The following is a 14725-nucleotide window of genomic DNA, read 5'->3' on the forward strand; positions in this document are numbered from 1 at the left end:
AACGTGTGATAATGTAAACTAATAATTCAATGCAATATCTACACGAACCTTATCGTAACAAGGCTGTTTTCCGTACTGCCGCCGATGAACATCTGAAAGCGTCTATGTAGAACAGGAGTCTGTCTCCTCTTTGATACTGATATGTTAAAGCTTATTCGAAATAGAATCCCAGAAAAACGCATTCCGTGTTTTGATGGCCAGGTGCTTGCTGATAAATTTGCCCCGAGCCCTTTGAACAAAGTGATTAATGTAACAGTATGACAACAGAGTCTTTAATGGCACCATGATTACAACTGAAAGGGATCTCTTTCTTTCAGTTTACCATATGCAAATAATTTAAGCTTTTTTCATATATGCTAACCACTTAGTGCTATTTATATAATACTCCAGTAATAGTTTAGCATCCCTGCGCCATAACTACGTCATAATTTATATCCATAGGAGAACGCCTTGGCTGGCAAAACATTCTTGTTGTATGCGAAGCCCCCCCCCCTACGAAGCTCGAGAACAGACCCGACAAATCGCGAAACACAGACCGCAGAAACTTTTAGATGGCTTTTTTTTTGCTGTTTCTAAATATCGGTCGAAATCCTAAGCGACGCGTAATATATATCAAGAATCGTCGAAAGGCCCTTAATTTGATGCTGTTATAAAGTCAATATTGCAATACAATATAAGGGAATGGTTAGAATTAAAAATAAACCACTTGGGGAAAACATATCTGTGTTCTTCGTGAAACTTTTATTTAGCTTATGGATACAAGCAAATAGAACTTACATAACTTTTGTTGCCCTCAAGATCACGTTGATATACAGTACTGGTCGGGTTTACATTTCTTTTATAGGTATGCACAGATACCTCTGTTGAACATGCCATAGCGGGAAAGGGTTCCAAGAAAGATAGTCGTTAGAGGAGGCCTTGCTGACAAGCTAGCTTGCTAACGACCTTGCTACCATAAAACGCAAAAAGATGCTTAGGTCTGGTTAAGACGGCCTAAAGAGCGGGGAATTAGGATCATCATCAATTGAATCGTTGAAAAGCCTGTTTATTGGCGTTGAGTGATATTCCTTAGATATACTCGTATCTGAACGGGGAATATGAAGCGCAGGGCAGCTTCATTCATAGCTTGGAGTGAGTGCCTGAAGAGCGAGATCTGCTACTTCGGCATAGAACGATAACTCAGCGAAATCGACGCCATGAGTCGAAAGACGTATCCGATAGATGCTTGCCGTCTTTCCTTGTACATGTGTGGACACGGCGGATACGGCTCTATAGCTGCTCTCGATTCTGTCATCAACGACATTACTCAGCGCACTCGATCGCGACAAAATGATTCTAGTCGATTATTATTCTTCGCTGAGTCTGGCGGCCTGTAAAAAGGTCAACGACATTACTAGGTTGCTTAGGTATGGAAATCGTATTATGTGTATGTTTTTCCTTTATAAATATAGCGCACGGTACGTTTTAAATCGCGTCGAAGGGCCTCTTTGTCGGCTTTTGTATTCATACAGGAAAACCGAATCAAACAATTCAGGTTAATAAAAACAGGTATATCTCCGGTAGAAGAACCCCGGGGTGAGCCGTCCATGGATATGTACTACATGGCTAAATAAATAATCAATAAACTAGTGAAACTGTTGGCCAGCAAATAATAATATTGAAAATAATGTGAAACACCTAGGTGCGGCTCGTTCGAGCTCCTGTGCACTTAATTTTCTCTGACATACAGTATATATGTGATTTCTGGCAGTTTCCTTCACACTGCTTCGTTTTCCACTTCAGCTTTCAATCTACATTGCATCTGTGTCCACTTCCTTACAACATGTTCCTGCAAAACATGTTTCTATTACTAGGTCCAGGGTCAGATATACGGTCAATTAATAGCGGGTTTACAATAATGCCTGATATAGTTCTTCCAGTAAAGGTCGAGCAATGCTCTAGTCTACTAGTATGTATAGATGTCCTTTCGTTGTGCACAAAGCTAATTATAGGACGTCTTAGCAGGCATCCTGTATCGTTATGAGGGATCTCATTGTAACTTTATCCCTCCTCTGAATTGCCGATACGATCGGGTAGCGTGATTGTAGTAAGCGTCAGTCTTGTGTGGTTTCATCAGAAATTTTGGTCGTTCATCATCGATCAGTCGCGTAACTACACTCAGATACGACGCAATCCACTACTGATGGAAGAATCCGCCAGTAAGGGTTAGTTTCAAGTCATGGCCTCTATGGAGATAGCTGAGAGTCGTTGGATAGTTGTTAATCGCAGACGATTGTATCGATGAACGCTAATACTGAACGACACTTGAATGAGACTAATAGACCAGGCTCGATTCACCCGTCTGAATCAGTTGACGAAGCTAAATTAGGATCCAACTAGTGAAAATTTTATTGACCATCTTTATTGTCATGTGGTCTTTACATAGATCGAGTAGTCGATCAGAGTGGTTAGTTGTTCGTACGGCGTCCGAGTGATAATATTCAACCTGCCGGCGTTAAGCCTAACGAGAGTCGTCGAAATTGAACTTCCCGCCATGGAATATTTCGGTCACGAAATTAACTTTTCAAGTACGCTGTATATTTATTTATTGTGTGTGTTTATAAGTGGTTCATATATCGATCAGTTGTGAATTATTTCTTTGTCAATCAACCTATCGATGGTATATTTGAATGCATACAGGGCTTGGGTGAGTTTCTTTGTTTGCCTTTAAAAGTTGAAAGCTCTTACGGGGACCGGGATATTTCTTTTGGGCAACTTATTATATAGCTGTAAATAAAAGAAGTCTACTCCATGCGGACTGGAATTGTAATGTCACATAATACGTGCCGAAAGGATTTGGCAAGATGGCTTAAGCAGATTACTGGTCCATTATGGCAGCCTCTCAGGGGTGGTCCTTTATAGCGAAGGGAGCCTTTTATCAGCTGGAAAGTCTGCCATAATCTTTCCAGATGATCGTGTTCTGGGTAGTCAGGGTCATAAGTTCTGTCGCTTGTTGGGAACAATTAGTACTAATAGAGAGTAATTTTGCCGAGTTCAAAATCGATGAGTTCCCCATATCTATTCAGTTCTCAGCGAGCATTATTAGGAAAGTATTATAGATCGGTAGGTTGAGAAGTTTGTCGAAAAGGGTCCCTTGCGTAATGTGAGAAGAGGCTTCGGTCCTATAGCATTTTTACGTTTATAAAAAGAAACACAAGAGCTACTAAACAAGTATGTTGAACGTGGGGCAGACAAATAGTTCATTATTAGATATAGATAGTAACAGTCAGGCATCGGTCTTGGGCAGTTGAGTTTTAACCTCTAATCGCACAAGACGCTTCTAATATTGTTTTCTTTAGTCTTTTTTGAGGATAGGATTTGGTTAAAAAGTTCCTCTCTGCCCTTCGACTGGTTGCGTATTTATACAGATCGCTACTATAGATGTACAAGTCAAGCTTTTTAGTTTCTCAACTAATAATAATAATTGCTATTGTCAAAATCTTTTCCATGCCGATACCGGCAATGTATCAGGCTCTTCTATTATTGTTTGTATCACTTGGTGGCGGCACGAAATAACAACCCAAAAATCGCCACCCAATCGAAATCGCGGCGCTCGATTCGTGACAGGTTCGGGTCGAACTATTTCACAACTTCACTCTCTGCGCAAATGACGCTCCCCCGAGACGACTGCTCCCTCCAGCTGATGCGCCTTCACCAAGGGGCTACCCGGTGCGGGCGGCCCCGCATTATTGTGCTTTGATATGGTTTCTGTTCCGTTACCTTGATGAATATAAGTGTGTCGCTCGAAGATGTCCCTGCGGCGACGTTCGTGCCCAGACATGGTCCTGCTCGTTCCCGTTCTTCGGCAGAATTCGATGCGTAGAAGTGGGTTGCGGGGTCCTTCTCTGTTCGCCATGTGCCGCCGTTGGAGTAGGTCCTGGGGCGAGAATTGTTCACAAAACAATTATCAAACCTCGGTGCAAATCGGGTCAAGCCACTAGATGAAGCGGTAAATCGGTCAGCCCAAACGAAAAATGTTATTGTTCGCTCGTTATTTCGTTTTTAAGCTTCATCTCTCAAAGTGATTGCTGGCCTGGGGGATGTTTATATGTGAATCAGGGATGCCCTGACGATGATTATTCTAATTTTCGAATCTGTGTGTGCGTGCGAATAGATTCAAATGGGATCGACCGCAGCGTTCCATGCGATTAGTTTTGTTATTGTTGTTAAGAGGCTACTTTATCAAAGTGGCACGTTTTTTTCGTATACAATACCTAATGTAGAATGCTGAGTGGTTTGAGGCTTTACTTTGAGGAACTGTCACCTGACCTGTGAGTTCCTTTGACCGAGTAGACCGATCTACCGTAGCAACAAAAAAGGACCTACGGATTGAATGCAACGAGTGACAAACATCGGTAAACGCCTTATACCTGACTAGCGACTTCTGAAGTCACAATTTGCTACCTAAGTTGTGAATGTTCAGTTACTTTATCGAACAATGGCGATCAACGGAACGTTGCTACGCAAATTAAAATAAAGACGCTTATTAATTTATTTTATTTATATTTGCTAATAGGAATGCTTCGTTCTTCAGCGTTAGGCTTCTTACGTTCGGTCTTGATAGTTCTGTTGTTGATACATATAGAAACAATCCTAGTACCCCCCCATTTACATATTCAGTTTCCGTCACTATGCAGAAAATCCATCGGACAGGACTTGTAAGCTTGCTTTAAGCTGCATAGGAAAACCGTTATCTTTGTTTAATTTAGACTATCTTGTCAGTTTTTTTTGATAATACTCTATAACAATGTTAACTAATCGTCGTTAGTCTGTGCCGGACGATCTCCCGCTCCGATGGTGCGCGCTTGAATGCGACTCATTCCTACTCTATGCATGTACATGATACTAAATTCTGCCTGTAAGGGAAAAAAGTGTTCTTTTTTTTACCTAACACCTCGTTCGTCGAGCGAATTGGGTTCAGAAAATTTCTAAAAAGGTCTTTACGTGCAATGTCACCTTCACCAAACATACGTAAGGTAGCGTTTTATATCGGCATCAGTAGTGACGGCGTTTCGTCTTGCCTTGCCAGAAATGGTTAGCCATGGGCTATGTAGAATGCGTATTGAGTGTGGGACTCTGCATAGCCCCGGCTGTAATTACTGAAAAATAAATTTTCGAAAACATCGTTTGATATCTTCCTGTCTTCGTTGTATGAACGATGTAGTTTCTGCGTCAAAAGCATTGGTAGTCCAGTTCGCTCCGCTCCGCCACCGTAGTTTGATTATATTCTAACCTCCCTTTGACCGAAGCCCCTTACACACAGCCATCAACTGTGAATGTGATGTCACGCTCTGTTGTGCGTATAACCGCTACGGCCGGCGTCAACTGATCTGGTCTGACAGCGGGCGGATATCCATCTCTGATGCGAGAAGTAAATACACATTCGTTTTGTAGTCGTAGTTAATTCTGAGGCAAGGGAACTATAGACAAAGAGGACTGAGAAAAAAAATCCAAGAGTCTTCACTGCATGTCATACCTACGTACGTATCGAGTAATACGGGGACGTTTATGAAACAGCATTGATAGGCGAATGATTTAAACGGTGGCACCGGTTGAAATAATCCATATTTGTTGCCAGCTGGTATAGGTCGAAATTAATCGCTACCTCGATTCGTACGTTAGTAATCACAGTTATTCAGAAGGGAAAATTCAAGTGTTTTCTATTTTGCCGAATTGTTGTTTTTGTGACATATGGTATCACTGGGCATTTTTTTGTTAATTATTCTCAGCATATATTTAGCGCGAACGTTAAGATGTACGATGACACACATTACCCATATAATACTAAGTTGCATTTGTTTTCGCAGCTTAAAATGTGTTGGGTATAGAGTGAACGCTGGATTACAGCGTTCTGGATTACTGGAAGGCCCAGTTGTTGGTCCTCATCGGTCCTAAATCAAGTTTTCAAAAAAAGCGCTACTTTAAGGATGATTAACTAATTGTTGTGGTGTATCAGATTCCATCACGGACATTACACCCATATGCATGATAGGCGTGTATGAAAAGCGTGCTCTAGAATTCTGAGAAAGCTGATTTACTTTCAACATTGCGTTCATCGCCATAGAAGAAGGGCTGGGAACTTCTCTGTTTTTTGTCTTGTCCACGTAAATTGAAAAGGAGACATCCACAGCTAGCAACTGTTTACCGGCGGATCTACCCAGGCTTAAGCAAAGAAAGAAGAACAGGGCCGAACGCGACGAAATTGGTTAGTGTCTTTTCGTTCTGACTCATTGGCTCTTACTACAGCTTGACTGAAGTAGAAGCCGCGAGGTTTTGTCGTCTTTCCTTTAAGTGTTAGCGGCCGCCTTGTTGGATCAGGGTCGCTGGCAAACAGGTGTGCAAAGGTTTTTCCAATACACCTATTATATGTACGTGTGTGTCGATTTACGTGGCGCGGGAGCAGGGCCAGACCTAAGACAGCTCTCGTATGACAGATTTTCATAGCTTCTAAGAAGGGTAAGTGGGTCTAACAGTCAGCATGAGCACTTTCCTTCTTGATGATCCTGATGACGTTGTTCATGGGAATAATCTCGTTCGCCCGCTGTCTGATTGGGCTGATCAGCTGATCAGTTGCCGGATAGTGATCAAAGGACGTCCAATAAGCGACATGTCTATCCACTCCGAGGCTTTCGCTTTTTTCGTTGCTTTACCATCGGGCGCGGGCAAGCCTTTTGATACGATAGCGATAAACCAGAGACCTTACCAGGTCGCAGGCAAAATGTCGGCAGTTAGCAGAATTAAATGACAATGGAGTCGACTGGTTTGCCGAGCAGTATACATGCAGTGCCATCACCCGCCATTGACTCATCCTTCACTTTGAAAAACAGAAGCAAATCAGCCAAGGATAAACACAAGTTCGGCCAAAAGCTGTAAATATTTCACCGTTACAGCGGGCGCTGGTTGGTCATTGACTAGCGATCCGTACAATGGCGCTTCGATGATACGGAAAATCCTCTAGGATTCTCGGTCTCGACGAACGTTTCATTGTTTGCTTGATTTAATATTCATCTTTATAGTAAGAAAAAAATAAAAGCGATAGATAAGGTGCACCAAAGGCTGCGTTGCAAATATAAAAAAATAACAATGTCCTGTATTCGACTATCCTCAGGATACTTTAAACACTTTGTTTCATACACTCAAAAATTATTGCTGAAAATAGGCCTGTTTTATTGATCGGAGCTAGTAGGACAATAGCTGCACTAGTATTGAAGCATTATTTTGTTAACGTCTAAGATACAAATTGACTCTGAAAATTGTTGGTCCCGAAAACTTAGGAAAATCAGCTCAGAAAGAAGACATATTGTTATACATGTGACATATTTTGCTAGAAACAGATCTTCAGTCTATACAGTGGCTTTTACCATGTACAAATCAGTAAATCATTGGAAAAAATCTTGGCGTCCTATTGCGTAGGTGAAATTAAATAGTGCAATTGCAGGCCATACAGATCAGTATGAGGTTGCGAGCTAAGCTTGAACCGAAATGTAACTTACCAATAATAAGTATGCTCATCCTTGCCGACAATAAAAACAAGGTGATTCATAAAATATCTGCCTAGTACACTAACTGATCCATCTCTGCAGCCTCTCTGTTATTTCTGATCATATTGTTATATCAAGATCATCCCGCTCCCCAGAGTAGTAGCATCGGCTTTCTACCGAGCTAATTACCGAAGTGTGACTCGACCATATTCAGTCATCAGAAACCCTCCGGTGAGGGTTCCTCTGAGCCTGATATAATTGGTAGTTAGATGATGACGCCAACATCAAGTGTGACTAAGGCTCAAACTTATATTGATACGTCTATAATATGCGTGTAACTTGTACTTGTTAGATTTGGCCTCAATACGACAATGCTAACTGAAAAAATAAGTTGTCGCCGTAAAAAGCCATCTTGTGGATTATCAGTCTGCGTATGCGCTAACATCACTACGTTTGTACAAAGTATGAAATAGTATGAATGAGGCTGATTTGTGTGATATTTTTTTTAAATCAGAATCGTTTCGCACCCCGTAATAGATTGAGATTTTAGAAAAAACAAGCTGATACCAAGAATCTTGCTTGAAAATACACACCGCCAACAGCATCACTACAGATGTGAAACGTACGTTAGAAGAAATAGAAAGTCTAATTCGCAACTTTAACTTGTGAGTTTTTATGTATGACACACACACACACACACACACACACCTAGCGTTTGTATAAATTGTGTAGTATTTTTCATTAGGATAATTTCTGTATTTTTATTTATCTCATTTATATCTAGAATGCAACATGTACTTGACCGAGTGTATTTTCTGGGCTGTTTTCTAATAATAATTAATCAAAGATGTCCATCTCTAAGATTCCGCAGTTGCGCAGGTTCCGCTCTAATTCAGTTAGTTAAACGTGTCACCCGGAAATGGCAAATTGGGCCTTTTGTTTCTACTCCTCCTTAGCTTTTCATGCTTAAAAAAACAGCATGTGACTTTGCGGACTGACGTAGGAAAAATACTTTTTTTTAATTGGCGTTACCTATATAATGACTGAATAACGAGGAAATCGAACGGAATCCAAACAGGCCAGGATTTTTACCATCATTTTATTAATTATTATCACTAACGCATTAACTATATTTGAATATTACTGAGGCGGCCAGAGTTCTTGACGTTCCTAGGGATGAGTTTTTTCTTCGTTTGTCTATAGGCCAAAACATGCAATAGGCAAACCTGTGCATAAATGATTCGTGCTGATCAATAGGCCCTATCGATATTATTAGATCATTTGGAAGATAATAAGCCCCAAATCAGTGACGACACTTGTTTGAGTTCATGACTACTAGTCACTGTGATGATTGGGGCGCGCTTCTTTCCGCCTGCAGAGTTACGTCGGACCCGCGCTGTATCATCTACCGAATTAGCGCAGTATTTCGATATATTTCACTTATAGGCGTTCGCCTAATCAATCGCGCGTTAGAGGCTATGTCACAAAGACAAATCGATCAGGACGAACGGTTTCAACAATGCCCAACGATCCATTTTGGCGAGCCGCCACGCATTCTTTCTGACAGCAAACACTTCTACCTACTCCAGATTTCGAAGGTAAATCTCCGAATGGGAATAGTGGAACTGGAACCATATTATGGATAATCAGACGACAAGAACACGCCTTCCCGCCTCTAGACACATTGTCATGGTGTCGTAACGTGTGGTGAACGATGGCTTTGCGGTATAAACCTTCATTTAATCATTTAGACACAGAGATCTATTGGAGGAGATAATTTAATATTGTATTTATTGGACGTCCTGAATACCTTCTAAGAATTTCGAAAAAAAAAAAAAAAAAAAAAAAAAAAACTAGTAAAAAAAAAGTAAGTAAACTAGTAAAAAAAAAAAGTTAGTATACTTAAGCCCATTTTGTCACCTTAAAGTAGAGTAACATGGGAGAGCTCATCGCCTTGGTGATTTCTATTTCTTTAATTTATATTAAGCCATTTTTAACGACCGTATGTGCTGACGTTTTGCTGATTCGACCCAACGTTTTACCCTTGTTTATTATGTAATTATTGTTCACATATTGAACCTTTATTCTTCGAGTAGGTAGGCTTGATAATTGACTGTAAATCCCACAGGCCACAGCTGTTTTCTATCTCGCATTTTACAGCCGACACATAATACAAAACCCGCTTTCTATCTATCTATCTCTGAACATTGGAGTTAAGCGGTGGCCACGCGATCCTGCCGCCACTACTCATCATCACGGCCTGGACGATGACACGAGCCCGATCGCCCCAAAGCTAAACCACAACCAACGGTCGACAAACCGAGAGGGCGTTTATTGTTCATTCGACTTAAGCGACTTGTCGCCTGCACCAGAGACGCGAGCCAATTGCGAGCGAATCCCTCCTTTTTGTTCTTTCCTTAAAACTACCGTTTGTGTATGGTGCGTGCTTTGTAACAGTCAGCTCAGCTGTACTAACGGTAGTATGTGTCCGGGGCTGTGACTGGGGGCCACGACCCACTGCTGAGAGGTTGTCGCGCAACTGTCGTAGTGGGAACGAATACAGGTCTCTCTCCCTGCTTTGTCCCTATGTCTACGCTCCCGATGATAAATCTTCTTTGACCGCGCACCGGATCGGAAAACAGGAGAAACTATGGAAGAAAAAGACAACTAAGAGAATCGTCTTGATTAGAGAAAAGAGATCGGAGTCCGAGAATAGACGTGGCAGAGGCTGTAAGCTTGACACATTGGTGCAAATAAACAAAAGGTAGAGTCAATAGAAGCCAGACCAACGACGACGACGATGACAACAACAACTGAAGCAGCAGTAGTTGTAATAAGCCGCAGACTCTTTTATTCAAAAAAACCAATACAAGTCACAATTCTTTTCTATTTAATTTTACAAATAGATTTATTGAAGGGTACGATACGTGAGGCAAACAAAAAATAATGATATGCGCTAATTCCAAGAGAAAGCCAATATCGGTTAACTTAGACTGCATAGATAAGTTCGACCTAATACTATGTGAGCCTAGGGAAGGAACGTACAGTAAGGCGTCTATCCTGAAAGACTCATTATTCAAAAAGTCATTTAGTGAACGCTGAAGAAAATTCAGGTAATTTTCTTAGTCTCTATATATCTCTGACGCGCATTTTCTGCTCAATTCCAACCAAAAGCTGTCCACACTGTCGCCAACAGAGAAAGATGGAAATCGATAATCGAAGTTTCGCTGTGTTTAATGATTTGATATAACTCGCCCAAAAAAGGCCGCTTTTGCGGATAACCCACAGGTGTCCGGCCTCTGATCAATAATGTTTCCATCATAAATCTGAAAGGTAGAGTTTTTATGAACCCTCTATTGTGACGGCTTTCACCGAAATGTTACCACATTGTTATGCTTTCCTACTAATAATCGCCAAATAAAATGATACATAAACCAGCTAACCGTACAGGAAATAGTAACACTTTTTCTTCAGGCCAATCATGGGCATATTCGCATGCTTGCTAGCTCGAGTCGTTAGAGCCAATTGTCGCCTCAACCAGCAATAATATTTATTATTCGCAGTATGATTTCTACTGCTAGTCATCCCTTAGAACCATCAAAGCCAATAAGATAGGCCAATGCCTTAGGAGTTGGAAAATACTCTAGGCAGGCTGGCCGTACGAATGGGTGCGTGAGTGAGGTGGAAGAAAAATGATAAAGCGGGGCCCCACGGAGTCTTGGATTTTGTGGCCATCATCGCCATATCGACAAGCAAGGATATCATCAAACCTACAAGTACGCACTCAAGGTAAGAGATCAGCAGTAATAGAAAGTTTAATTAATTAAAGAAATAAGCAAAGCAAATCGTCACTGAAGTACCGACGTTAATTAGCACTATAGTTATCGGCCTAATAATAACAACGTCATAAGTCATGAGATATTTGAGTCAAGTAGGCAAAAAGAAAACTAGTATCCGGTAGCAAGCGGTAACTTCAGCAGCGAGATCATTGTACAGGCTTATCCACATATAGAACGAGACACAATGCTCGTGACCGATCAATATTGCAGATAATATCAGTGACACCCGTTGCTTATTAAATTAGTCATCCCGCGCTTGTATAGAAACATTTTCAAATTGAAATTTAGCGCCATAAAAAAGTTAACTTTTTCTGGCCTAAATAGGCGGAAATCACTTTGGCTTTAATTTTGCTTACAGCAGGTCAACGACACTTGCATGGAAACGGTGTCACACTTATCATCAAGTTGACCTTTATACGATAAGCGGGCATTACAGGCTTGCTAGGTAATGTATCATACAGATCGACCGTTATATTCAATAGGACGGCCGGAAGCTGGAGATGTTCACATTTAGCGCCGCCAAGGTCAGATTAAAGCAACGTAACCTAAACAGTCAACAATGCCTGAGCATCGTTATGGCTGTGGCACTAGCCATTTTTGTCTATGGATTCATCATCTATTACGAACGTAAACATTGTTCCGTTCACCGAAGCACTATTTTACTATAGGCACAGATGCTCACGTAATCTTTCATCTCTGTTGATAAGCGCTAACCAGTTTATCCCATAGTCGGGCATTAATATCAGCGTGGCATAAAAAGATTATAAGAAAACGTCACTTTATTAGACACAAATGCATATAACGCTTGACGTAAATTGGGACTGTACCACAAGTCTTTGATTAGACTGGGGACGACCGTGTGCATCAAAAGATTGCATCGAACTGATATACAAAAAAATATCCAGAGAGAATAGTAAACATGAAATCGACTTTGTTATCGACCGGAAGAAGCATCTTCGAGAAGAGGACGAACGCGAGAAAGAAGATCCAAAGTTGTCAGACTTTAAAACCGTTATACTGCCTTAATAGAGCCCGGACGATCAAATAATGGTACAATAAACTCCTTCGATGGGTGCGACATAACTATCCGATCCATCTGAGCAAATTGTTTATCAGCTGAAACCCACAAGCTGTGTCTTAAATAGGCATTACAAAATCTATTTTTACTACTACTTCGTATGATCACTGCTCATCGGGATTGCCATCCCGGTGCAACATCCATCGCTAGCTGCGTAAACAACTTATCTCTTAAGACAGAAACATATGGTATCTAGGCAAACATAGTGATAATAACTTTTCCTCTTAGAACCAAGGTAGCGCTCCTCGCATTACACTCCGACCAACGTCAAGAAGCGGCCACCTGTTTCGATCTGTTTTTTGCTCGATCAAGCTCGATCAGCCGATTGCTTTGCCGTCAACACTCAACGGCTGGACTCGCGCACAGCAGCTAAACGCCTGGGAGTAGATACAGGGTTGGGGGTAAAACATGTATAGATCACCGCGCCATCGTATAACCGTTTCGTCTAGCACGCTGTCACCCGCGTACATCGTCCTTTCTTGTTGGCAATTACCACCGATGGACGCTTTGAAGAAGGCGGAGGGGGCGGTTACGGGAGTGGCTGGCCTCTGACGCGAGTTCTGCAGAGCTTTCGTCGTTCTTTTCCAACATCTCACCAACAAGACGGCAGCATCGAGGCGATCTGAGTCCTCTTCGCTTTCTCGTTTGTGTCTGTTTGTCTGTCTGGTAAACACAGTAGATTCAATGCGGACGTCAACATCGATGTGATGGTGCACAGGCTTCCTTCGATGTCTACAATGTACCATACAGCTCTCATCCGCGAACGCTGTACCAGCATACCGCTATATAAAATAGATGAACAACATGATCTAACAAGGACAGCAGCGCTCGCTAACAACAACAACGACAACAATGGCAGCAACACCTGTTAGTGTTACCAAGTCACGTTGCCAAATCATTTCTGACTTTTCGTACCCCCTCCTCCCGCCGCTCTCTCCGGTATCTTCCCCGTTCTAGCTAGCCGGCCGCCTTTCGCTGACTTGACAAGCTCAACGCAATGGTCTTTTCGCAGTCCTAAAGCTCAGAGCTAAAGTAAAAAAAGTAACGTAGGCCGGCGTCAATACGCGACAACAAGAAGCAGAACAAAACAAGACATAGCAGCAGACGCAGTTGTAGCAAAACGATGGCTCTTTACCACACCTGGGGCAAAAACGGCCAACAGCTCTGGCTAGATGCAGGCCGCAAACTCGGACGACTGGACCGCAGCGCGGGGATAGTGAAACAAGTAACCGAATATAGCAGCAGTAGAAGTGAAGTGCCGGCAGCGGTAGCAGCCGGGGCGATAGCGAGAGCCAGGAATAAGAACAGAGCAGAAGTAGGAAAGAAGAAAAATATCGCCGAAAAGCAGAACAAAATTAAGCCGAAGGAGTCAACGACGAGATGAGAGCGACTCGACGAGAGAATCGAACAACAACAGCAACAACGACAACAATAAATTGCGAATAACAGGGAACATTATCGCCATCATGACCAGCAGCATCATCGAAAGCAAACGAGGCAGAGTAGTTGACTAAAGTGAAGACGGAGCGACGTAGCAAAAAGTGGCAACAACCAAGATGATAATAATAATAATAATAATAATGATGAGCAAAAAGTGGAAAGAAAAGAACAAGCGTCACGTGCTGCCGAGACGAGCCTGGGAAAGATGATGACTTTAACCTCTCCTGAGGTAGCTTCTGCTGCTACGGTGGCGCACGACGCCATCGACGATCGTAGCACTGCTTCTGAAGGTGCAAAACAGCGGCGACGGTAGCGGAGACTGTTCTCGCAGTGAAGTAGCAAACGAAGAAGCACTGAGGATAAAGTACTTTACTTTTATTGACTATTACCGGTTTGCTTCTGCCGATGTTGTTGCCCCTAATGCTGGCAGTCCACCCCCAACAGTGGACGCCCACGCCCCTAGTGGACGGCAGAGTGTAATGGGGATGAAGGTGAACCGAGGATTCAGTAATCACATTTGAGCCAAGACAGAAGTGAAATAAGCAGGGAGCGGCCGACAACGAAGGCCGTCAGACACGAAATGAACCAGCAAACGAGGTACAGTTCAACGGGAAAATTTTACGGACCGAAAGTGTGGACGCATAAAGAAGGATAGCAAACCAGTACTAGCTCATACGTGGTAGCTTATGTGCTGAGAAGTTGATCACGACTTGAAGTAACCCCACCACTGCGAATGTATACCCCGTGCGACTAAATCTTTCTCGCCTTAGTGACACGCCGCTTAAGCACAGTTGCTGATCGTGCACACGTCGCACATCAACCGACGACGACGACGACGACGACGACGA

At 42.4% G+C, this 14725-nt stretch overlaps 2 protein-coding genes across 4 annotated transcripts in view; one reads left to right on the forward strand and one right to left on the reverse strand.

The window, feature by feature from the left end:
* Positions 1–706: 706 nt before the first annotated feature.
* The window catches only part of LOC111261460 (uncharacterized), a 26991-nt gene continuing 12972 nt past the window's right edge, over positions 707–14725 (reverse strand). Inside the window, exons 2-4 of one of the 2 annotated variants that reach the window (XM_022834996.2) lie at positions 4254–4361; positions 3760–3916; positions 707–1370 (exon numbers count right to left, since the gene is read on the reverse strand). In XM_022834996.2, the coding sequence (XP_022690731.1) occupies positions 1347–1370; positions 3760–3916; positions 4254–4361 (289 nt within the window). In that variant the 3' untranslated portion in view covers positions 707–1346. The remainder of the gene's footprint in view (positions 1371–3759; positions 3917–4253; positions 4362–14725) is intronic. The other variant, XM_022835018.2, reaches the window with a different exon arrangement.
* The window catches only part of LOC111261448 (agrin), a 20647-nt gene continuing 15954 nt past the window's right edge, over positions 10033–14725 (forward strand). The window contains exon 1 of one of the 2 annotated variants that reach the window (XM_086968713.1): positions 10033–11309. In XM_086968713.1, the coding sequence (XP_086824839.1) occupies positions 11213–11309 (97 nt within the window). In that variant the 5' untranslated portion in view covers positions 10033–11212. The remainder of the gene's footprint in view (positions 11310–14725) is intronic. The other variant, XM_022834969.2, reaches the window with a different exon arrangement.

Source organism: Varroa jacobsoni, unplaced genomic scaffold (assembly GCF_002532875.2).
Source record: "Varroa jacobsoni isolate VJ856 unplaced genomic scaffold, vjacob_1.0 scaffold_61, whole genome shotgun sequence".
NCBI classification, from domain to species: domain Eukaryota; kingdom Metazoa; phylum Arthropoda; class Arachnida; order Mesostigmata; family Varroidae; genus Varroa; species Varroa jacobsoni.